Source organism: Dendronephthya gigantea, unplaced genomic scaffold, assembly GCF_004324835.1.
Source record: "Dendronephthya gigantea isolate DGI-Jeju-01 unplaced genomic scaffold, DenGig_1.0 000026F, whole genome shotgun sequence".
NCBI classification, from domain to species: Eukaryota; Metazoa; Cnidaria; class Anthozoa; order Malacalcyonacea; family Nephtheidae; genus Dendronephthya; species Dendronephthya gigantea.
Genome location: NW_021163036.1, coordinates 1,928,301 through 1,952,867, shown reverse-complemented (window position 1 = coordinate 1,952,867; position 24,567 = coordinate 1,928,301). Strand labels below are relative to the sequence as shown.

At 37.6% G+C, this 24,567-nt stretch overlaps 5 protein-coding genes across 5 annotated transcripts; 1 reads left to right on the top strand and 4 right to left on the bottom strand.

Moving 5' to 3' along the window:
• Positions 1 to 1,731: 1,731 nt before the first annotated feature.
• Positions 1,732 to 3,686, bottom strand: LOC114523103. Its single transcript, XM_028543943.1, has 2 exons — positions 2,877 to 3,686; positions 1,732 to 2,493 (listed from the first exon to the last, which is right to left on the bottom strand). The coding sequence occupies exons 1-2, from the start codon at positions 3,475 to 3,477 to the stop codon at positions 2,120 to 2,122; spliced, it is 975 nt and encodes a 324-aa protein (XP_028399744.1). The 5' UTR covers positions 3,478 to 3,686; the 3' UTR covers positions 1,732 to 2,119.
• Positions 3,687 to 4,110: 424 nt separating this feature from the next.
• On the bottom strand, positions 4,111 to 10,190 carry LOC114523102 (DNA-binding protein RFX6-like). The gene is made up of 16 exons (XM_028543941.1): positions 9,682 to 10,190; positions 9,246 to 9,330; positions 8,907 to 9,030; positions 8,572 to 8,633; positions 8,144 to 8,221; positions 8,001 to 8,028; positions 7,737 to 7,841; positions 7,494 to 7,571; positions 7,240 to 7,403; positions 6,635 to 6,735; positions 6,482 to 6,540; positions 6,239 to 6,380; positions 6,053 to 6,153; positions 5,854 to 5,974; positions 5,623 to 5,748; positions 4,111 to 5,450 (listed from the first exon to the last, which is right to left on the bottom strand). The coding sequence occupies exons 1-16, from the start codon at positions 9,785 to 9,787 to the stop codon at positions 4,351 to 4,353; spliced, it is 2,580 nt and encodes an 859-aa protein (XP_028399742.1). The 5' UTR covers positions 9,788 to 10,190; the 3' UTR covers positions 4,111 to 4,350.
• Positions 10,191 to 10,603: 413 nt separating this feature from the next.
• On the bottom strand, positions 10,604 to 13,773 carry LOC114523146 (farnesyl pyrophosphate synthase-like). The gene is made up of 10 exons (XM_028544003.1): positions 13,422 to 13,773; positions 12,939 to 12,963; positions 12,574 to 12,689; positions 12,406 to 12,486; positions 11,927 to 12,049; positions 11,731 to 11,813; positions 11,525 to 11,597; positions 11,356 to 11,433; positions 10,939 to 11,073; positions 10,604 to 10,845 (listed from the first exon to the last, which is right to left on the bottom strand). Exons 1-10 carry the CDS (start codon positions 13,557 to 13,559, stop codon positions 10,645 to 10,647), a joined length of 1,053 nt encoding a protein of 350 aa, XP_028399804.1. The 5' UTR covers positions 13,560 to 13,773; the 3' UTR covers positions 10,604 to 10,644.
• Positions 13,774 to 13,819: 46 nt separating this feature from the next.
• LOC114523145 (farnesyl pyrophosphate synthase-like) lies at positions 13,820 to 17,858 on the bottom strand. Its single transcript, XM_028544002.1, has 11 exons — positions 17,420 to 17,858; positions 16,656 to 16,810; positions 16,424 to 16,448; positions 16,117 to 16,232; positions 15,940 to 16,020; positions 15,549 to 15,671; positions 15,242 to 15,324; positions 15,093 to 15,165; positions 14,738 to 14,815; positions 14,495 to 14,629; positions 13,820 to 14,366 (listed from the first exon to the last, which is right to left on the bottom strand). The coding sequence occupies exons 1-11, from the start codon at positions 17,490 to 17,492 to the stop codon at positions 14,166 to 14,168; spliced, it is 1,143 nt and encodes a 380-aa protein (XP_028399803.1). The 5' UTR covers positions 17,493 to 17,858; the 3' UTR covers positions 13,820 to 14,165.
• A 220-nt stretch (positions 17,859 to 18,078) lies between these two features.
• Positions 18,079 to 24,171, top strand: LOC114523178 (EF-hand calcium-binding domain-containing protein 6-like). The gene is made up of 19 exons (XM_028544042.1): positions 18,079 to 18,741; positions 19,028 to 19,116; positions 19,189 to 19,286; positions 19,463 to 19,540; positions 19,630 to 19,696; positions 19,843 to 19,943; positions 20,051 to 20,220; positions 20,329 to 20,635; positions 20,933 to 21,043; positions 21,217 to 21,324; positions 21,438 to 21,614; positions 21,729 to 21,927; positions 22,091 to 22,161; positions 22,443 to 22,567; positions 22,652 to 22,851; positions 22,969 to 23,054; positions 23,125 to 23,227; positions 23,357 to 23,425; positions 23,580 to 24,171. Exons 1-19 carry the CDS (start codon positions 18,438 to 18,440, stop codon positions 23,790 to 23,792), a joined length of 2,676 nt encoding a protein of 891 aa, XP_028399843.1. The 5' UTR covers positions 18,079 to 18,437; the 3' UTR covers positions 23,793 to 24,171.
• Positions 24,172 to 24,567: the final 396 nt, after the last annotated feature.

Genomic DNA, 24,567 nt, shown 5'->3' with positions numbered 1-24,567 from the left:
GCAGTGATTGCAGACACAGATTCAATCAAAATCTGGTAATCATCTTTCATTTAACGGACTAACTACTAAGACGCAAAGATTTCAATTTACTGTAACAGTTTTTATCTGTTTTATCAGATTCAACGAGGTGCTATGAACTGTGAGAACAAGCCACTCAAGAGCATCTTCTCTGCCTCACGATTTACTGATCACACTCGACTGAACTATGACAGTTCTGCAAGTACAAAATCATTTTAATTAAGGCAGCTAACTTTTATCTTGAGGAAAACGTGTCTGAAAACTATCAACACAAAATCACCAGATTTTCACGGCTGAGAATTAAATTCAATAATACGTTGACAATGCAGGAGGTAATTTATCAAATTGCGATATTAAGATTGAAATATTATAGTCATGGGAAATAATTAAAAAACTCTCGGGTACCAATAGAGTTACTACTTTAAGCACAGGAAGACCGCGATATCTTAATCCTCTCAAAAGCGCCCTTTGAGTCCGAATAAGATCAGAATTAAGCCGTGATAGATTGTGATGCGCTCAAAAAGTACTTTTAAAACGCCTGCTGAACATTCATTTGACAAACATATATGCGGTTTAGTTTTTAGTATGTTTGAGATAAAACTAAAATTGAATGGTAACGAATTATCAGGAGCGTTGATGCATTATAGTGAGTATGAAGTCCCTATATCAAACTATTAAAACTATATTCAGTCGAAATCTGTATCGTGCGTGATCGAGTTATTGAAGAATTTGATTGAGTTCCCTCTGTGATAATGTACACCGTATTGCACAGTCCTAGTGAAGTGATTTACGATGAATTGAAATGACCTGACGCCAAAAACATTACTGACTGTTTGATGAAGATAATATGCAAAAGAATTTCTGAAAGACAGCTTGATTGAATGTCTTACCTTGAGGCCGACTATGATAATATAGCCACACAAGAAACGGAACGCGGCCAGTATTTTCCCAGGAATTATTGCTTAGGTGCCGGAATTCTTCTTCATTCAGTTTGCATGAGGCAAGTTTATGTGACAATGAATCGTAGCTGATGCAACGGGTCTAAAATATTCTTCACACAAATGGAAAAAAGTTAAGACAAGTGCATAAAATCAAATGCTTTTGATCCAAATGTTTCACGAACCAGATTCAATTTATATATATTCGTCAATTTATATATATATTCGTCAATTTATATATATTCGATAGAATGTGATTCTAATCCCTTTTAATTCAAATGCTCTCCGGAAAATATGAATAAAAGGTTTCTCGTTGAATCATATATTTGCTGGATAAACAGGTCTGTATGGGATTTTAAAAACATCCGACTGATTTATAAATATTTACCCTTGTTCTTAGCAGGAAGATATTGCAAAAATTCGGTGATGACGGGAAAAAATTGAGCAAGAAAATATTCGATTTCAAAGAAAGACGACTTTACTCATCCATTATGGATTGAAGCTACAGTGAAAATGATGGTATTTCGTCAGGAATAAGCTAAAGGCCGATCGTCAGCATTAAGATGTTTAAAGCTATACTTGATGCATGCCGGCAGTTTTTCTTTCTGTAGCAAGGCACGAAAAGCAAGAACTGTAATCAAGAATGGCTCAGCAAGGGGACAGGAACTTTATGTTATAATGAATAACTATATCATTTGCAAACGGAAAACGATTAGTCTACTATGTTTCTCAATAATGAATTCTCGGCGTCAGTGGTCCTGACGCATTTTCAACTCAATTCACAAACAGAACCACAGGGGTTGTAGAAACGGTACATTATGATCGATAAAGAGAACGATATCTTTAGACTTCCCTTCGCTTTGTATTAATCTTTGAATGGGTTGTTTGGAAGGTCCAATACCATAATATACTGAGAAGATCCTTTTCACAAAATCTACCCTTTTCTTTGAATTGTTCCAGCGTCCCTGGACCCCTGGTTATATACACCCTAAGTATTTTCATAGGAATTGAAGAATCTCGTCAAAATTAAACCATCTAAATTGTTACATCTTCATCGAAATGATCGAGCAATGATTTTCTCTTACATAAGACCAATCTGATAGTTCATGACACATTCTGTGCCGGAGTATAAAATAAGTACAGTCTATAATTTACATCAAACATTAGGTGTCCGCTTCAACTTTCATAGTCTCTCGTTTCTTCTCACCCAAGCCACAGCAGTCTAGCCCGCACCATTTGCACGGCCCGTACCTAAAGCAACAAACCCTACACGAGGGCACACAACACAGGCACAACAAGGTTCCGACAATAATTGCGAGCGCCCAGAAAATAAGTCCGATCGACCAGACAGTGTTCGGAATGCCGTCGTCGATTCCCGACGCAATCGGAACCAAGCGGTGTAAGATCGCGCCACAGAGTGGTGTCATCAGCAACACCGTGAGAACGAAGCCGCAAGGGATGACGGTACAAACACGACAAATGTAGCAATCCATGCCGCAGAACGGACCGCCAATCCACATGAACATTGGAAACATACCTGAAGAAAAATGAATGAAGTCATCATCAACTTTCCTTCAAGACCCAAGTAAACAGAATGTACCTCTTAAACTCATCGTAAAGAGATTATAGAACTGTACTAAAGACCTTTGACTGCTTTCCACGACATTTTATTTTATGCAAATGTAACAGAACTAAACTACCAGGCATATATTTGAGGCCCTGTTTACATTGCACGCACGCAAGATACAAAATCATCGCCTCCCTTTGCGGGGATCACCTTGTCTTCAATGTCTTGAAATTTTTGTGCTTCAAAGTTTTACTGCTTCAAACTTTAAGTACATTTTAAACTGTTAAATATGAAAGCATAGACAACGGGTAAACGTATATACATCGTTACAATATCGACTCTGATTTACTAACCTTTATAAAATGTTATGGGAACCAGGGAAGCCAGCTTTATACCGAGCCATAAATTTGTCTTCGTCAAAGACAACTCCTCTGGTACACTACTAGAAATCGTAGCACATTCCCAACAGTTTGGAAGCTTCCACACCATCACACACAGCTCGATAACCATAAACCCCATCGGTATATCATGCAGTATGGCTTCTACGGCTAAAACAAGGCCGTGAATTTTATAAAAGTGTTTCAGGAACTTCGAATCGTCCACGTCGTACTGGAATTCCGGGCTGCCAGTTGCTGAATAGTATCTGAAGTACATGAAAAGCTGAGTTAGGAATAAAACCCCTCCAAGAAGGAAAAATGCTGCTATAGTCAATTGTAATGTGCGAAGATCGTTTCTGGAACTATTCAAGGCACTTGATGTGAAATTATCTCCACCAGAACAGAGAACATATCCCCCAGTTTCGTTTGTAGCATTGCTATTGATAACATCGTCACAGGATGGTAGGATTTTTGATGTATCAACGAAGAGGCCAACGTCTGTGAGCAAGTTAAACGCTTGGGTGAAGAAGTACAAGCATAATTGCAACACAACCGAGCATCTATCGCCTACAGTCATCTCGTTTGTTATGGTACCAACTATATGGATTATTTACGGCGTAAATCTCCCCAAAAAAAGCAGTATTTGCAGGTAACGATTGGAAGAGTTCCTCTCTTTTGGTCGTTCTGGAGGGAAATGTAAAATATTCGTAGTCAATGTCAAGCAGACACCGGTATTGTACAATGTACACAATATACGTATATACGTTGAGAAATATTTCAGTACCACGTAAGTATTACCAGCAGATTCAGCAGACTAAACTCGCTGACCCGAATGTAGCAATAAGTCTGAAAAATGCTGGTAAATGCTGCCAGTCAGACTCGTCTCACGTATCCAATCCAAAGATAACAATTTTAAAATATCTTCAATGCTAATTGAAGAATTCATTTAGCGAGACATTTCGCCTGATAGTCCACAGAACCAGACAGAACCGGCGTGAATGACGACTAAATCACAAAACCAAATGGACAAATATCACAGAATTTTGTTTTCCAGAAATCCAGAAACGATTCTTTCAATTCTACGATTGAAAATCATTAACAAGACCGACCAGTTATTGAATGAAAACAGTAAAGCTTTCGCTTCTGATATAATTAATGTCGTTGTTGCGTAGTTTAATAATAATATACATGATTGTTTATGCAAGAATGCACATAAGACTTATATATTTCTACTTTGCATTTGCTTAACAATGGCGAAAAAAATGTTATGGCGACTTAATTGCAAAACGTTTCCAGTCATTTCTAATGGTAAATTAAGTATAATTTGGCCTTAGTCATATCATTCAATATCACGGAATTAAGATAACGTTTTTTCCTGAAAGTATAATCACATGGCACAGTCGACGAAACCTTTTCTCATCTTAAAAAGTAGATAAAACTGATAGATATTTCAATGCCCAGACAATCTGGTTTTTCTTGACAACTGAGTGCTTAATTGAAAGAAAGAGGGAAGCGTTGTCATTCCTTGGTAGTCAATATTAGATTGATCTTCAGTTGTATATGTCATATCCTGGTCTGTAAGCCTGTCTACAGACATATTCTCGGTATATAGATAATTGTTAGAACTTGTACTAGTTTGACTATAGTTCACATTTTGATCAGGGTAACCAAAACTTTCATTGACAGAATAATGCACTTGTTTTTGGGAACTGTACTCTTGGTTGCTGTCTAGGTTATGGAGTTGGTCTTCATATTGAAAGTTCTTAAAATGGCTTTCATTTTGTCCAAGAGTATGATGACTTTGGAACTCTAGACCCTGGGCGTGTTGACTTTCACTCTGACGATGATGACCTTGACCTTGATGGCCCTGATCAAGTTTACCTGGGGTCTGGTGACCAGCGTGAATTTTATCGTGAAAATAGCTTTGAGAATGAAAATGACCATGGGCTGCACTTTGACCTTGACCTTGATAGGTACCTTGTGACTGAACCTCAATTGACTGATCTTGTCCAGTCTCCAGCGCATATGTATCGAACTGGTATTTATATGCATTTCCAGTAATCAACGATGGAGCCTGTAGATTATTACGCGCTGTTCTCGGAAATGAATTTCGAGAACTATTCACGGAAGGCATATTTGTGAATTCCAGATGGTTTCCTTGATTTTGAGTGTACATTATGTTATAGACATGTGGTTGAATCGCTGTGGAATTCTCAATACGGTAAATATCCGCTTGTACGGCATTGATACCCATGTACACCTCCCTCGTAGGGAAATTGATCTCAGGCATTTGTCTGGGGTGAAGCTCTGATGTTTGTTGGCTCATCTGATAAAGTGAATTATTTGCGTTCGGTTCCTGGCCTTTTGAAGTTTCAATTTGTTGAAATTCTTGTTGAATATTTTGAATCATAAGAATTTCTTGCTCTTTTGAAGCGTTTGAGGTTTTAGAAAATCTCTGTCTCTGTTGTTGGTTCAAGATCAATTGATCTTTATGACGTGTTTGGTGTTTTGTCTCAGAACTCTCTTGAACGAGATTTGCCTCCCTAACATCTAAATGAACATGGCATATTAAATCAGCAACTTGGTACACCTGTTTACCAACGTCTTGTGTCGTCTTCATCAGCTAATAATCCACCCAGGACAGAACTGGGTGGATTATTAGCTGATGAAGGAAAGAAGAGTTGCTCGGGTTAGCAAATGGAGTGGAATTTATTGTTCAAACCTGATGCTGTTTTCCAATGCCGGGTCAAAGCTTGCTTCAAGTCTTCGTCCAAGCGAGCGACCATTTGATTCTCAATAATAAGAAGAATATATTCTTCAAACATCATAATAATAAGTTGGAATGAACCTGAAAGAACAAACGTAGACTACAGTTTAAAACGGAACATGTACTTGCTCCAATCATCCCCGCATGTTACAGTGTCAGAGTTCAAAGCCATGCAGTTAAACGTACCAAACGTAGGTGCCCCTTTTAATGTCAACTCTTGCAAGATACGTGAAGTAATGAACGACCAGCTTGTTAAGAATCCCTTAGATTTCTCGGATAAATCACTGACTCCTTCAGTAGTATTCGTCTAAAAAGAAAAAACTTTATTATTTCTTCGAAGATAACATGTTTTAGTTGTCCAAAGAATATTCAGGAAAACACATACATCATCTTTTAGTACATATTCTTCAACAATGCTGTCAAACCACTCAGCATAAGCTTCGATTGGAGCCTGTTTCACCAAAAGGTTTTCAAATTCCTTCATGACTAGAAATGCAACGAAGACGATAGCGCTGAGCGGAATTTCACGCCTCGGGAGCGTCGGCGTAATTCAGTATTTTATAACACTTACACATTAATAATTCTGGTAACCTAACGTGCTTCTGTTCGGTCAAAAACAACAACTCTGATAAAATCTTTCTCAAATCAAGGCTATGAAATTCATTTAGGATTCCTGACATCGACTCATAGCTAAGAAAAACAGGACGAGCTGTCTAAAAGAGTCAGATAGATCACAAATTCAGTTCTTCATGTATTGGTTACGTGTTGATTGACAAGAAAATAACATCGGAGAATTGCCTGAGATTTTTCGTACCTGAGCTAAATGGATAAAAGTCATATTCCTTTTAAGCAAGCGAACAAAATTCTTGGCAACTGAAGACATTAAAAACGTAAAATAAACGAAATGGTGTTTAGGAAACTGCATGAGATTAGCTGATCAGACTGTCGCTTTTTCCAGTTGAATTACCTCGAATCTTTTGGTTTCTCAACAGTTCTGGTGTATTTTCTAAGCAAGATTCCAGTGACTTAATAAACGTGCCAGCGAACTGTTGGATTTCCTCTGTAAGACTAAAAATAACTGTTTACTGAAAGACCTGCATCACTGCATCATCTCTTTCGACGCTTTTTGCAGAACTAGTTGACCTTCGACCACTAAGCTTAGAGATGTTTTTTTTTCAGACAGGTATAGACACAAATCATGACAGCTTGTAAAATACTACCCACACTGAACTGATTAAGATATTTTCCGTAAGTGGTTAAGAGTCAGGCGCCGCAAACCACAATAGCTTATGGTGGATATCCACTACACTTAAGCAACACGTTTAAGATATCTTTTGCAAGAAATTTAGACTTCAAACCAGAACTACTTATTACAGAATTCTACCTACACTGCATCGCAACGGTTATACAAACCACGACAGCTTAATAAATATCCAAGCACCAGCACTGAAACTCTCATGTTTGAAATCATTAGTCATGAATTGAGACACAAAGCACGACACCGTCTAATGTTGAATAGTTTGGCATTGATGTTGACATATTTTTTAGCAGATGAAATTCAAATTATCCCACCTGTCCGGTATATCTTGTATGCTCGAGGGCACTAAGACATCGTTTAATATCTTGTAAAGCAACGAATCACAGACAACAATAATATCAATGACCGCGTCACACTCCAAGACAGGAATCATGTGCTGAGGCATTCCGCGCCAAAAATGAAGAAGAAACTTGTGTACCTTAACGTTGAACAGATCAGATCGGAGCTATGGGTCAACCGATAAATATGGTAGCCTGCATTTAGTATAGGGAGCATAATTTGTTATTACCTCGTCAAAATTTGCGTTCATGACTGTATCCAGTAACCGCTGACAATGGGTGCGATACATTATGATGAATGTTTCCACCTGGAGGTAAAAAATAATTTAGAGACCGTCCTTAAGTAAGGATCATCACTTGTTGACACTGCAGGAAGATACCTAAAGTAGAGTAATTTCATTTATATTGGATAGCTTAGCCCGTTCCAAACCATTCTTTCTGCCAGAGGTGGAAAACATAAGAATCATATTTACCTTTTCCACTTGCAAATCATCGCCCAAAATCATTTCAGACGCGCTTGGAAACTCCGGTAAAGTATTGCTGTTTTTCTTATCAAAACAAAATTTCTTTGTTATTCCCTGTATTAAAAAAGAAACCAATAGATTATTTCACATCGAGCAAGAAGTTTCCTGTTACTTTGTTCTCTCCACATCGGTCCATAACCATGTTAACTTTTTGCAACACAACGCTGTTTTTTAAACTTATGAAGAGTTTATCATGTAAACTAAAGACAAGACCTTTTTTCGTCCTTCAGTACCAGAAAACCTGAACGAATGAAAAACATTTTGTTAATATAGACAACGTTAGCATGCAAATGACATCAATAATGATATATTATGGGCTCGTTCATATACTCAATGTAGTCAAAACCAAACGAAACCTGGTTAATCCTTTTCCAGAGTAAACAGAATGATAATACACCGATGATTCCTTGATGGATATTCCGTAGTAATGATATCTGGAAGCATTAAGATCGTTTTTAATCAATCGTTTATAAAAACGAGTGTACAAAACCTTTAACTACCTTTTATAACTATTAATCCCACGCTTAAATCGATAGTTAATTCTCCAATGCTTTAATTACATGCAGCAAACAGTGGGTGGTATGCAACATAATTGATTAAGACATCGGCTAGAAACGTTGGACTAAAACTTGCTGCCTGAGCGGTCTTGTTAAACAAAATCCCTGACCATAGCATGGCCCTGGTGCATGAGAATTATACCGTTATTAAGCAAAGTTTCAAATATTTGTTCACAGTTAATCGAAGCCGCCTTAGCATATACAATTTTAGCGTAATATTCTCTTACTTCGACTGCCCTCTCGTCCCTAGTCTTCTTGTTGTCAGTTTCGGGAATCTTTGTCTGATGAGCTGTAGTCGATAAGGAAACAAATATTGGGACGCGAATGACTGGAGTAGGCTAGAGTAACTTGCTACATACACTATACAGGGGACAGAGTTGTATGCGGAAAGATTGAACGGTTAAAAAGGCCACTCTTCAGTCTCTTCTCTTATGGATCAGTGAAAATATTATCACAGAATTGAAGGTGAATCATCTCAATAGATGGTCAGTCACTGTCAGAGGTGAACGGCACTGATTTGGTCTACGAAACACTAAAATTTAATCCCATTTTATTTCTTTACCTTTCCAAATGTTGCCGGACCGGCCGGTGAAAATCTTCTCTTTTTGCAGAAATCCAGATAATGTGTGTACAACACGCATCTTGGAACACAGACACCGTGGATCAACTCGTAGTTCTGTGATAACCTTCACAATATGTCACAGATGAAATGTCAGTAAAAACGTTGGACTGAATACGGATGCATGATCAAAATAAAAGCGTTCATGGCTTTTGCATTCTATCATTCATGGCATGGTACATGCATCATGCATGCATCTGAGGTTATTATCGGGATTATCAAATGCTGAACCAGGTCAAAAGCAACTGAGAAAGACAGGCGTCGTTATCTATAATCACTTACCATTCTAAAGTCTCTGCAGTTTGAGTTTGTTTCAAGAGTAAACTACGTTTGTTTAAATCCTTTCCACAACGACGCCGATTGGGACCTAGTCAACAAATTATATGTTGTAGAATACTGCCTCAGACACAAACCGCGACAGCTTATTGCAGAATACTATCTACACTAGACCACCACGTTTGAGATATCTTTCTCAGGTAGTTCAGACACAAACCACAACAGTTTATTGCAGAATACTACCTACACTAGACCACCACGTTTGAGATATCTTTCTCAGGTAGTTCAGACCCAAACCACGACAGTTTATTGTAGAATAATACCTACACTAGACCATCACCTTTTCAAATAAAACCTGTATTCACGATCTCGCTTTTGTTTCGTGAAACTTCGCCTCACCTCAACAGGTTGTTGTTTGACTTATAGTTTAGTTCATTTTTACCTGAATTCCTTCTTTTCCGCTGGTTGCCCGGTTGAATTTCGTCGCCGGAGATATAGACATCAGTCTTCGTAATTTCCCCGTGAGAACGACCTTTTCCTGCTTGCATTATTCACTTATCTGTTACCTGCTTGGTTACGAATATTTGTAGAACCTTATCTAAATATATTATTCTCAGGAATGTTAATGTCACTTTTCGTTCTGAGTTCAAAAAAGTTAAAAGTTCACTTCACCGCATGCATTGGCAGTGAAACAAATCACAACTTTTAAACTTTTTAGGCTGTTCTTTGTAAATCAACGACAGCTTATAACACCGGCTTTTTTTTTCAATAATGCCCAACTTAGTACAGCTGCCTGGTCTCCCACAGTATTCCAAACAATGTGCTTGTTTAATTCGCTGTTTAAACATGAATTGAATGGAAAATAATATTTCTCATTACGCCTACCGTTATTGCATTGCTGGGCTCGCAATTAGCTCGTTAAAGAATAAAAGGAATATCGAATTTAACGCGAAAAATACATTCATTAAATTTAAGGCATTTGTGGAGGAATCTCGTGAGCATTACGACGTCTTTGTGAAGTTAACATCTATAATTTCACCACAAATATCGCCCCGATAAACGGGTAATCTCTGAAGCGTTTGAATCAATTCGCGCTCGAGAAATTCGAGTTCAATCTATGCTCTGCTAATAACGCCTTTGTGTGTTTACAAAGCAGTTGAATAAACAGAATTAAAAATTCTAATGTTAATTCTTTTTAACAGACAACAAAAGATATGTAGATGAAGTCGAAATATTCATCAACCTTGGGATAGATTTTGCATAGAATAAAGCCATGTATCATTAAATGAGTTTCTCAACAGTAAAATCACTATTACTACATATACTTAGAAACCTAGTCCAACACTTTCCTCACTACTAGTACTACAATTCCAACTGAATGTTTAATTTTAATAATTCTTTATCGCTATTTATCTCTTTTGTATATTTTCCCAGCAAGTTCAGTGAAGATTTCTTTAGGCATTTCACTTGGCGCTTTGTCGATAAGTGCCATCAACTTTACAAAACTAATTTCTTCATAATCCTGGTAGACTTTTTTTATGTTCAATTTGGAGTAAATTTCTTTCACTTTTGCTACTGCGACTGGATCGTTGACGCCGTAGTTTACCTGGAGTTATCAATAACAGATTATCATTGCTGGACTTCTAGAAAGAACAGCCCAGTACAGTGTCTACTATCTAGAGATGACAATAGTCAATACCTTCAACACATTCATCTGTTCTTGATCAACTCTCTGTAGAGCTTGTACTAACAGCCAGGAACATTTCGTTTCTTCAATATCTGTTCCAACCTTTCCTGTTACCTCTGGATCGCCATAACAATCAAGATAGTCATCCTGTGGGATTTGAAGTAGAAATATACATTAGAAGTCATGAGCATAACTCTTTCCACTGCAAGTACGTTATAATACGTCTAAACTGCTCTTCTTAAAAGTCTAGGAAGAATGATCTGTTGATGAAGAAACTAAACTAAGATAACTTTGTTTATACCAGATACTATCCTTCTACCAGTTATAAAACGTTATTCCTAAAAAGTGTATAGTCAAGGGAAAGGAAATAACGTATTGATCAAGTCTCGCTAAGGCAGGAAACTAAATTTATCATCCATCCGCACTTGCCTGGATTTGAAAGAATTCTCCCATTTCTAAAAGAATTTCTTTCGCAGCCTCGTGCAGTCCCTTGTCAGTAATATCGTGCTAAAAAAGATGATACCGCAGGACAATTAATATTGAAATGATTAAAAAGCCTGAAGGAGTGTAGCTTTTGACAGAACAGTAAAAAACAAACCATAAACATAGCTAAAGCAACAGGAAGATAAAATGAGTAGAAAGCTGTTTTCCATTTCACAATGGCCTTGTATCTACACAAGTGAACAGAAATAAGGATATAAGCAGCGTAAATGATGCAAGACTTTCCAAGATCTTGCCTTGTGGGTTGTGGTAAGTGCTGGTAGTTGTGCCTGAATGGGCCAGCAACAAAAAGATCCTAACTACCTTTCCATTGTAAAATTGCAAAAGTTTTCGCCAGGTTTTGTAATAAGATCTAGGGTTTGACCGATCTCCGTTTGTGACGTCGTCTGTGGAGAAAAAGGAAGGAAAAATTTTTGCACTGAGACGTAATTGGTTGGTTCTGGTTGAATGTATAACTTGGAATGTTGATGGTAACATATCGTATATGCAAGTCATGCACCTCATGGAATAGTCTGATGATGTTTCCATAGCATTTTTTATCCTTGAAATTTATATCAACTAATCTGAAGACACAGGACTCCAACATCACAGCGTCGTTCACAGCTATCAGTCCAATATCCTCCTGGAAAATACAAAGGAATGGGCATTGGTAGGTCATATTGAAATCATACTGGTTAAGCTGGACGATTTGGGTGGCGAAAATCATTTCGTAACCGAAATAGATTGGACATTATAACGACATTCGTAGCTATCTATATAAAGTCAACTACAAGTCGGCGATGATATGAAATCTTATATTACTAAGGGTAAGAAAGACTTCCCGGGGTAGACAAAGAATCACGATGCTTTATCGGCTATGCCGGAATTGGGTTCGTCGACGGAAGTCCCCGATACTATATGCTAGCTCTTCAAATGAAATTGAATTTCAGTTTTATCGCTTAAACGACCCCATGTGTATGAAAAGATGAAAATACCGACCTGTTTATACCAACATAGTTTCCCTCGGCGAGTTATAGACTGGTCCATTACGTCATCAGCCACTAGGAAGAAGGCCTGGAGCTGACCACGGTTCACAAAAAAAGAATCGTTGGCTTTGTACATGTTATTCTTTGAAATTCAAGCCAACTTTATAAATGAACAACTTACAAATTCAACGCACCAAGCTAAGACTATGGCACAGTAATACTCTGCATCAGTTGGTTCTTTATCTCCCAGTAGGAGTCGCCAAGTTGACAGAACTGTTAAACCCCGGTTCATCTTGCCTAGGGAGGTTTTTGAAATATTAATCGTTTGATCTAAATTTAATAATAATGTATTATACTAGTGCGATTGAGAAAGATATCTCAAACGTAATGGTCCAGTGTAGGTAGTATTCTACAACTGATAAGCTGTCGTGGTTTGTGTCTGAACTACCTGAGAAAGATATCTCAAACGTGGTGGTCCAGTGTAGGTAGTATTCTACAACAAATGAACAACTAGCTAATAACTAGGATTTATCAATTTTATTTTACCTCCGAGTAAGTTGTACATAATATTCTAAAAAAGACAAAATTCACCATCAAGAGAGCATGCGCAAATATTCCGGACGAAATTTCCTTGACCGACCCTGGAAAAATTGCGTTCCCAAATCCCAAATTTTGAATGAAATTCAACCGAACTTATCACCAATTCTGCTAACTTTAAGGGGGGAGGGGAGGGGTGAGATTACACAAATTATTCTCCACACGACACATGAGAGTAGAACTTTACTTTCATTATCAAATCATTCACTCTATCTTTTCCATTTCTCAGATCAGGCGGAGCTCATTTGATCCCCAGTTAAGGAATATACTCTGCTGAGAACGAGTCTCATATCCGCTCAAGCGACAAACACATGGTTTATTCAAATCATGTTTCTTTACGCTCCTTGAGACTCGAGTATGGCTATGGGTTTTATATCCTTCCGATATAAAACACATTCCAAAATCCAAAACAAATCATAAATGTTATTAAACCTTCTTCAAATGTTCCGTTGCGTCCGAGGTCTCTTCAGAAAGTTGTCCAATGGCTTGTTCGATAACCTTAGGTAAAGCTTCGTTAAAATTTTTGCGATCGATAGCTATCTGGGCTTTGCGACTTGCTTGATTCGCCATATTATTGCTTCAGTATTGCGACTAGTGTTTATACTTGAAGATTCAAATTGTTCACTAAGCGATCAACGAGATTTCCGATTCTAATATGTTGGACGAAGGAATGACTACTCTATACTTTGTTTTGTCGAACCAGACGTGAACTTTGCTGAGTTCCAGCTTGTCCCCGTCACGGAAATACGGAGAAATACTAGGTCTAGGAAGTTCACATGATGAAACAAATGACCCGTGCAAATGGAAATAATAAATACAAGGCCAAGGGATATTTGATATGCAACATGCCAAGAATCTGTCGAGAGATTGTTACGTTGCGTGTATTTAATTTTTTTGTTTTCATATCAAAGAGTGATCAAATTTGTTGTTCTATTAAATAGAGTAAGAATTAGATAAATCACAATACGAAAGTCTTAAATGAAAAATGACGAGACCGCAGTCTTTGCATTTACAAGTTACGGGCAATGAAACAGTTTAACCTCAGTACTGACTTGCCAGATTGAATATGCTACAGAAAATTAACGCTGGGACATTGCTTCGCAAAAGATTAATCGAAATTACTCCTTTAGGTTAATTCTTATCATTGTTTAAATTAAAAAGTGCATTCTATGACTTTTATTTATCTCTTTTGTATATTTTCCCAGCAAGTTCAGTGAAGATTTCTTTCGGCATTTCACTTGGCGCTTTGTCGATAAGTGCCATCAACTTTAGATAACTAATTTCTTCATAATCCTGGTAGACTTTTTTCATGTTCAATTTGGAGTAAATTTCTTTCACTTTTGCTACTGCCACTGGATCATTGACGCCGTAGTTCTCCTGTTGATAAATATGGTTGTTATGGAATATGATGCTACACCTGTGGTTTTATTTTTTCATACCTGGCTAGGCTTTACAAACAAGGCAAAGCATTTCAAAATATACACAAGGCAAACACTATTGATTACCTTCAATACATTCATCTGTTCTTGATCAACTCTCTGCAGAGCTTGTACTAACAGCCAGGAACATTTCGTATCTTCGATATCTGTCCCAACCTTTCCTGTTACCTCTGGATCGCCATAACAATCAAGATAGTCATCCTGTGGAATTTGAGGGAAAATATCGGGAATAGAACCTTGCAAAGCACCCCGTTTATAAATACCAAAGCCAAGACTGATCCTAAGACATAATGAAATGCTTTAATTTACCTGAATCTGAAAAAATTCTCCCATTTCAAGTAAAATATCCTTGGTTCTTTCATGAATCTCTTTATCTGTAATGTTCATCTAGGCGGAGAAATGATTGGATTCAACTTTTCCTAGTCAAATAAAACTGCCTCTTATTTGCCCATTAACTGGCAATAAACCAGCCAAATACGACCGATTATGAACCCAGACAATTTTAATAGATGGTGGAAAACACTGCCCGTGGTTGAGCTGTGAAAACATCTCCTAATGTCTCGCTTGGAACTATTAGAATTCATTTTGCAATTCCGATGATACTCGTCTGTCTATAACAGTTCACTCGCATTTACTTAAGTTGATATTTGAGGGAAAATCTTACCATATACATAGCGAGAGCGACTGGTAGGTAAAATGAGTAGTATCCAGTCTTCCATCTTACGATTGCCTTGTATCTACAGGTGATGAAGAAACCCTCAATTTCGGTTTGAATAATCATTCAAAGGAATGAAAAATGACTTGTAAAGATACCTTTCTAATGTAAAATTACAAAAGTTTTCACCAGGCTTGGTTATAAGATCTAATGTTTGACCAGTTTCAGTCTGAAAAGTTGTCTGGAAAGCGAATGAAATATTGAAAGAATATATATGATATAACTAATACAGATATGAAAATAGTTAGGAAACAATAAGAATAAAAACAAATAAAGTGAAATACACAGGGAGTTGTATTAAATGGGGTGTGTTTGAGATATGGATACATGAAGATACATTCTTATATATTTTCCATACCTATATATTTTCCATAATTGCCACAACTCACATAGGCCTGAACTTACCCGATGTAGCAAAGTGATTAGGTTAGGATAACATTTCTTATCCTGAAAATTGATGTCAAGTAGTTTGTAGACAGAACACTCAAGCATAAAAGCATCATTTATTGCGACCAGGCCAATATTCTCCTGAAATATTTAGAAAAGTTTGGAGTATAAAAAATGAAAGATGTATTGGGAAAAAGTTATTGTTGTAGTCTTGTAGACGACTAGACGACACACACACAAGTGCGACCATATACGCAGTTTTTTAAAATATAGTTAGGCCCCTCAATCCTGGTGTAAATGTGGCGAGGGCTGTCTTTGCATCTGGATCTGGTAAAAAATGTGCTAAATGGTCACACTAACCATGCTATCCTAGTTAGTTATTGTCTATCATCAAAAGTCCTATATGCACCTTTTTATACCAACACGGCTTTCCTCGTCTTGTTTGTGATTGGTCCATCACATCATCCGCAACCAGAAAAGATGCTTGAAGCTATAATGTACAGTAATCTCATTAGCATTTACAGCGTCATTGAGATGGATTAATCTGGTAATTCTATCTCAAGAAAATACCCATCTATTAGCATACCAACTCAACACAATAGGCCAGAACTATCGCAGAGAAATATTCCTCGTCTGAGGCTGTTCTTTCTCCCAATAGGCAACGCCAAGTAGCCATTACTGTCAAACCACGATTCATTTTTCCTGGAGAAAATTATTCAATGTTTAAAAGCTTGTTTTGGTGCAAACTTGATATAGCTTTGTCCTGGAAACATTTGCCACACAAGTTGATCTTGTTTATAGACACAATCTAGCTTGTTTTTAAATTTTAATGCACGGTGATAAAATACATAAAAACATAAAAATATATTTCTTATAATCAACTACACACATACCTCCAGGAAGATTATACATGACAGACTAAAAAAGATGAAAAGCATTTATAAAAGTTAAGGTTAATTTAAAAATATGTTGGTACTTATACACTAATTTGCTTCTACCATGCACACACTACCCATAACCAAATGTCAATTAACCACCACTTTCAAAGACATTCAAGGTTATCCAGATATTTTAAAGAACATTAAAAATATCCATAAACCACTAGTAAATATATTCATTAAGAACCTTCTGATAATGATCCATGGCATCTTTGGTTTCCTTGCAAGGCTGACCAATGATCTGATCAATGATCTTTGGCAACAATTCATCAAATTTCTTTCTATCTGAAACTAACTGAGCCTTTCTTGAGACAGAATTCATATTCATCGTCAAGTTAGAACCTAAAATATGTTTGATTTACACAACTTGAAATAACATAAATGCAAACGGACACCAAAATAAAATGGAGTTTGCACTTGAACCCTGGAAATCTTATGATATGCACAGGCACAACTGATTCATACAAATATAAACAATTCTTAGGACTTTGTGCAAAATTAGGCAAACAAACTAGCTAAACACCTTCATTATAGTCCCTTAGTCATAGCCTGTGCAAATAGCTGTTTGGTTAATCATTTACCAAACCTTGCCTGGTTAATCAATTACCAAACCTTGCAACTTTGGTTGCAAATGACAAGTTGTCTAATGATTCTGAGATGATCTAGTGAAGTGATTTCTTATGGAGAGGTTAAATGAACATGCTACATATATACTAAATTTATAATGCTAAAGGGTATAACACTGCCAAAATAGACAAAACACTTCTCGACGTCGAGAATTGTTTTGTCTATTTTGGCAGCTGTTATACCACATTTGATGCTAAGTTGTTTGAAGATGCTGCCATGCTGCTCCTTGGTTATATTAGAGCTTATGCTACAAAAGGGTAGTATATTATATCATATAGACCAGCTTGATTGGTACTATAATTTAACAGTTTAAAAATGACTTACCTATAGTGAAATATTGCTTAGCCACACAAAAATATGCCCTTGCTCCTTTAAAATATGGCAAAACAAATCTCATTTATCTATCATAGCATCATAGTTTGCCTGATATGTTACAAAGTGGTATAAAAACTTTGCATATTCAGTAGAAATATTAAATTTTGTTCGATCTGTGATTTGATTTGTATTATGATGGTAAAAACGTATTTCCTGAGATCGTATTCCCTGAGATAGTATTTCCTGATCGTAAATCACAGCTACGATCGATAAAAACAATGTTGTTGAAATGAACTTTGGAAGTTTGTAACTTAATTTGTACTTTGATACTTCGTTACTTCTACCCAAAGTTGTGACATGTGACGGGAGAATCACAGCATGATGCATTTCTCCGGCCGGATATCAATCAGATCAGTGGGCCGGACTGCCCGGACATATACCCCGCCCTGCTGTCCAAGGAAATTTGCCCCCACCAATATGGTAAACGTCGCAGGTGGATGGAGTGGGGGCCTGCAAAATATCACAGGTTTGAGGTTTGCTAACACAAATTTGCGATGAAATTTGAAGAGCAACCCCACACCGTTCCTGGCACTCGGAAACTTTTCAACTTTTTCTATCTAGGGGGAAGCTGCCCCCAAGCCACCCCACCGCTGTGTACGGCCCTGTCCCCATTTACACCACGCACAATTCTAGGTTTGGTACTGTCCGTGCGGATTAAATTCGGACCATCTATTTAGGTAGACCACATTTCATCATTCTTTTTATCGCCAAAACTGAGATTTAACAAATTATTAACAGGAAAAAGTTATTCCACACCATTCTCCTAGTTCCTGTATTAATAATTCATAAATCATTAATATTTACTTATAATTACCTTGAACATAATCCTCTCAATGACTTATGAACTTACGCGCACAGTTGCTATGCGATAGAGCTTTTTGTATACAAAATCCAAAGCGCAAACAAATCATGAAAACCACATTTATACCAACACTGATTTCTTCTTTCGACTCCTGAGATTTCAATCATGGCCACTGCGAATTTGCCAGCAGTAGCGCATCCTTTGTCGCGTTTAGGTAGTCCAGAAAAGATTTCAGTTCGCGGCGTGTCGCGGGGCCAAGGAGCAACCTCGCAAATTCAACATGAACTTCAAAAAGTAAACCAGCTTCGTCCGATTACGGCGGATCAGATACCATGGCGTCTGACAAAGACTTCTCAAGGATCAAGAGGTCTTGGTAAAGAAACTACCTTACCGGCCTTAGGATCTCTCCCCGAAGGATTCGAGGTTAAAAAAGCAAGTGATCAGTCGAAACCCGCAATCCCAATATTTGGTGAGTGTGTTTGTAGCATGTCAATATCAAGTCTTGATGTCCATATTCTTCTGTGACTATGTGCCAGAATATATAAATTAACTCGAACTATATGGGGTGTTTTAACAACCTAGCCTCGTTATGACTAAATAATTCAACTACGTGATAGTACGCATCCAGTAATTTAGTTGGGAACAAATTGGGATATACCTCAAAAATAATTATTCGTAAGCTAAGGCATGTAGATAGGGCTCCAAGGCAATTAGCGCTGCATTCATTTTATTGATTTATATTGTCATGATCCTAGGAAACCGAACCGACCTTGTCAGTCGAGCAGAAAGCCGCCAATCAAGGCTTAACACATCTTTGTCATATGAGAGACCAATTGTGGATGAGGTACTATGTAAATCCTTATTTTCTGGTAAAATTTCAGGTTGTATGGTTGTTTTTAATGATATTTTGTTTCAGCTGGAGGAAATAATAAGAGAAAAGTTGAAATCAGGTTATTATTTGGTGAAGCAAGCTTTTAAACAGCATGATCCAGAAGGGCGAGGAGTAATTACAAGGTTAGAAAACATGGTGATTGATAGGTTTAACCATCATGATCATCATTACCCCCACCATCATCAATCATTTTCACCTGATCACCACGAGTTCCATTACATCATCATCAATGATTATCACTGTTGTCATAACTGTCATTCAACTGCCAGCCATTAAATGAAATAATTATTTTCTCCAGAGAGTCACTGGCAAAAATCTTACGCAGCATAGTTGGCAGAAATATCAGTTTAAGTCAATTCAATCGCCTTATGATAAGGTAACCAAGACATAATATATTATCTCTAATTAATAATCTTATGTACTGGCATGCAGGGACTGATTGAACAGTGCTTCTGTTGCATTTAGATTGGGTTTGGATATAAAAAAGACCATTTCTATTGAGGAGTTTTATTCATCATTCTCCAGACCAAAGGTATTATAAATTTTATAATAAATTTCTTGAAACTTCTGCACAAAAATTGTGAAAAGATCACCTCACTAAAGAAAAACCTTATTTTTTCATAGTTTTGTTGTGATAAAACTTATCAAGTTCTTGTATTTTTGTGATTTTCTAAACAGAAAGATGGTGTGCCTGAATGGTTTGAGCAACAAGGAAGAACAGTCTACTACCTTTCTGCAGCTCAAGTGCATTCTCAGTTGAAGGAGAGAGCTAAACAAAGGTGAACGACTGAACTGTAGTGTAAACACGTTCCAGAAACCTGGGTTATTCTGCATCCCATACTAAACGTCCAAGATAAGGTATTGATTCAACTATTGTCACTTTTAGATTCCTGGATTTAGGTGATCTTATTCCACAAATTAATCCTGGGGGTAGTGGAAGGATTTTAAAGCCTGAACTCCGCAACGCCTTAAACAAACACGGCTTTGCTATGGAAGATTCTGAATACGATAAACTATGGACGAAATATGACACTGAAAACATCGGGGTGATTAAAGGTAGGTTTTGAGTAGGTGAAAAAGACGGTTCGCGCGTTGCCTAACTATGCCGGATTGTAATTTTACTGATGTAGTAATATATCGTTTCTACAAAACTCAAACATTCAGGCGAGAAGCTTTTGCAAAAACTCGGCATTAGCCTAAAAACCAACGTGGAAAACGTCGAAGATAGGACGGAGGCGAAGGAAGAAACGCGTTCACCTCGGAAGCTTGAACCAGAACGGCTCCACTCGCTGGATGTTGAACGTTGGTTGAAGAAGAAATTTCGAGAAGGGTGTTCAGAGATGAAGCATGCTTTTCAAGAAATAGATCTTGACAGAATGGGAAGAGTGTCGATAGATGATTTTAGGAAAGTTTTGAGAGAGTTTGGTTTAACGTTGAGCTCTGGCAAGCAAGTGGAAGATTTCTTAGCAAGGTGAGTTTGTTTCACCCCATGCAGTTATCATCAATCAGTCCATTAGCGTAGCCAGCCTGTCGATTTGTCCCGCAATGCTAATATTTTGGTATTCACTTGCTGTGAAAACAATAGATTTCTAAAGACATGAATAATTATAATAACTCGAAATTTACATAGCGCGACAAAATCGTCAGGCTGGCTACGCCACTGAATCAGTCTGAGAGTCAACTGTTATTATTATTGACGTCTTACACTGTTAGGTGAAAGTGGAATGTGAAATTGTCGTTACGCCACAGCCATTTCGTACAATTTCAGGTGCGGTGTTGAGTTTGATGATAAAGTCCCTTACAAAGAATTTCTTCGGCGTTTCCAAGATCGGAGCGAGAAGGGTGTTGCGCACAAAATCTTGGCAAATCCGTTGCACAGGTGAGTGTGGCTTACCCAAGACAGAGAGAGAGAGCTAACGAAACTGGCAAGCAAACTATTAAGTTATAGAAGCAATTCGAACTATATGTTGACCCGCTGCAGAATATTCTGTAGTAACACAAACTAGATTACTGCAGACGCGAATTCTAAACTAGAATTCTGATGTGATTTAGATACCATCAAGCCGAAGTCGACAGCAAGTTTTCAACAACGTCGGCCATAGAAGCAAAATTGATGGACATGTTTCAGAGAGATTTTCTTTCCCTTCTAGGGACACTCCAGTAAGTCCAACAAACACTCTCATTTTTTGTTTCGATTAACTCCGTTATACCCGACACCTCGATCAGTTCTGAAATTTCCTGGCTGTAAAAACACTTTTTAAATATTCCTTTAGCAAAATTGATCGTAATGGCGAAGGTTTGGTGAGTCAGGAACAGTTTCGCGCGGCTATTGAAAGTCGTTTTGAACTCGGGATGTCTGATGATGAATACCAACAATTTCTAAGCTGTGTCCCATTGGACAGCGATGGAATGGTGCAGTATGCTTTATTTATGTCGAGATTTGACACAAAGTAAGTCTACCCGGAAAATATTTATATTCGATAAACTATCTTTTATATTTTTATCTCTCCCACAATGATGTGCCAGTGTAGAATATGAACTTAACTTTCCCCGCATTCTGACAGAGAACAAGTGTCTCTTTTCGATGGCAAGTCGACGCTGCCCGAACGAAAGTTCATCCAGAGCGATTCCCCGCCGAAGTCTCCCCGATTCCGACCCGTCAAGTCGGTTGGAAGCACCAAGGATGGCGAGGGAAGAAGTGTGGAGGAAATGAGACGAATTATAAAAAGAATTTTGAATGATAATCTTCCGCAAATCCAGGAGGTAATCTTCAGGGTGCATACGACCATCACTTCGCCATTACACGTCACTTACTACAATATTTCTCACCCCCACTACTCACAACTAGATCATTCATTGCCTTTGTCACCATCACCACTGCATCATTATCTTTGCCACCGTCAACGATTTTCATTCTTTAACGCAGCAATTCTACGACATCGATGAATTCAACTCTAAACGTCTAACACAAGAAATGTTCACGAGGCTGATGAAACGGTATTCTTTGAAACTTATCAACTTCTGGGTCTCGATAGGCTCTGCAAAGCAGCATCTGGTGTGGGTTAACCAACGGATATACCCAGGCTAACCTCAGATACTTATGGGACACCCAAAAAGTGTACAACCTTTCAACCTCTTTTTACGCTTAAACAACACATCAATCAAAATTGAATTGATAGGACTGTGTGAAGTCTGTGCGATAGACAATGTTATCTAATTCCTCGTACTTTAGTTCATAATGATAAGAACATTTTATGTACGTTTTCATTGATTTCCAGATTTGGAGTAGACTTCAGTTCAAACGAGGTAAAACGGCTGTGGAATACGTTGCTGACAGATCAGAAACGCATGCTGGAATTCTCGCAGTTCGTCCGTCATTTTGGCTGCAGCTCCGGGACTCAAGGTAAACACTTCTCAGCCCAGCAGGAAAGCGGTTAAAGTTTCAACGAGTTTTGTTTGTGCTTCAGCAATTTCTGTTTCAATTTAGCATACCCAAATGCAAAGATATCGCCTCCGAAACGCGGGGACAGTGACTTCATGATGAGGTCGAACAAACTCAACAGCGACGTTGATATGCTTTTTGATCAACTGAGGTCGAAGGTCGACTTAAATTGGGAGAGATTGCAGGCGGAATTTAAGTCTCTAGATCCTGGTGGATCCGGGTGTATCGGTAGAGAAGACTTTAAGGTAAGATGATTATGTCATGGCGATGATCAATAGTGCATTGTGTGATATCGATAATATTGATTAATAAGGATCGATAAAATCGATAATATTGATGTTGATGAGACTGCGTATTTTTAGGACATCATCCAGATCCTATGTTTAGAAATAACCGATTATGAAGCTGACCTTATTGCAAAGAAATTCGAGAATAAGAAAGATGGAAGGTGAGGTTTTCAAAGGTTTTAATGATATGAAACTGTGCCAAATTTTCAAATCACCATTTCTATATTTTAGAGTCAGCTATATCTCTTTCCTTGAGCCATTTTCACGTCGTCGACGAACTTATCGCAATGAGACTAACATGCAGGGAATCATGATGAATCAACACGACTCCCAGGTATAACTGCATCATCTTCAACTGCTGCTATTAACACAATTAATAGATCTTTGCTCAGATACTTGGAAACTAGGGGAATCTTTTACCCAACTTTCGTCTAAATTAAGTTAAATTTTGACCTTTTTACAGCTTGCAAACGCATTTGGTTCAAAGGCCGAAAAAGGATTGCCAACTCTAACTGCTAGACTGAGGGAAAAGGTACGAAATAAAATTTTTTAAAAACTTCCTAAAGGTTCAACAAGCATCTTTTATTGATCCTGTGTTAACTGATCCAGTGTTAACTGATCCAGTGTTACTACAGAAAGCCATGAAAGTCTTTCATTTCTCAAATGAGTCATTTGTTTTTTCTCAGTTATCAGATGACTGGATGACATTACGACGAGCGTTCAAAAAGCTGGACAAACGAAATGAAGGTTACTTGGATATGGCAGAATTTCGCTCGGTATTACAACTCTGCAATATCGTGTTGAACGAGGACGAGGTTCTGGAGCTTTTGACACAACTTGATGATAAAATGGAGGGAAGAGTTAACTATAAAGATTTTCTGAAGAAAATTTCACGATAGTTGGAATGCAGACAAGACTATTTTGAAGCGTAGATTACTAATTGAAAAACCTCGTCTTTAGAGACAAACTTGCATTTACAAAGAAAAGCTATCTTCTTCTTAACTTCAGATAAGTTTTCACAAACATACAACTTTCATTGAATCTTCTTTCAAAGAGACAGAAGTCCTTTCCTTGCAGATAAGGTTGCTTTTCACGAAAGCAAAAATACAAGTCACAAAGGACACGAGTATATATTTTTTGTGAAACGTATATTGGACCAAATAGCTATCATACTTGAGTGTGCCCTTAATTGGGAAAGTTATATATTCATATCAATATCGATTGTCGATACACGATACAAACAAGATGCATATACAAGAGTAGAAAATATATAAATCTATCGCGTTGTTCTGCCTATTCATCTAATCTGATTCGAGGTGGGAATTAAATGGGGGCACCATTCAAAGAATTTCTGGGGCTTAGGGGCATTTAGGGCGAACAGAACTTTTGTTTTGTATGCTGACAAACAATTCAACTAAAATTTGCAATTATAATGCTGACGATATTGAAAACATCACAACATGACTTTTGGACCGCCTGGCGAAGTTTTGGAGTCAAGTCATCTTCGACGATCTAAATGAGCAGGATCGATCTTTGGAGAGAAGGGGAACGGGAGGGGGGACTACAGCCATGGTCTACCTATAATAGCCACCGAGTTTTAGAAATCTTGGAATTTCCAATTGATGACATATAATCATATATCTAGAATTTACAAGCAAATTAAGTCAAGTATTC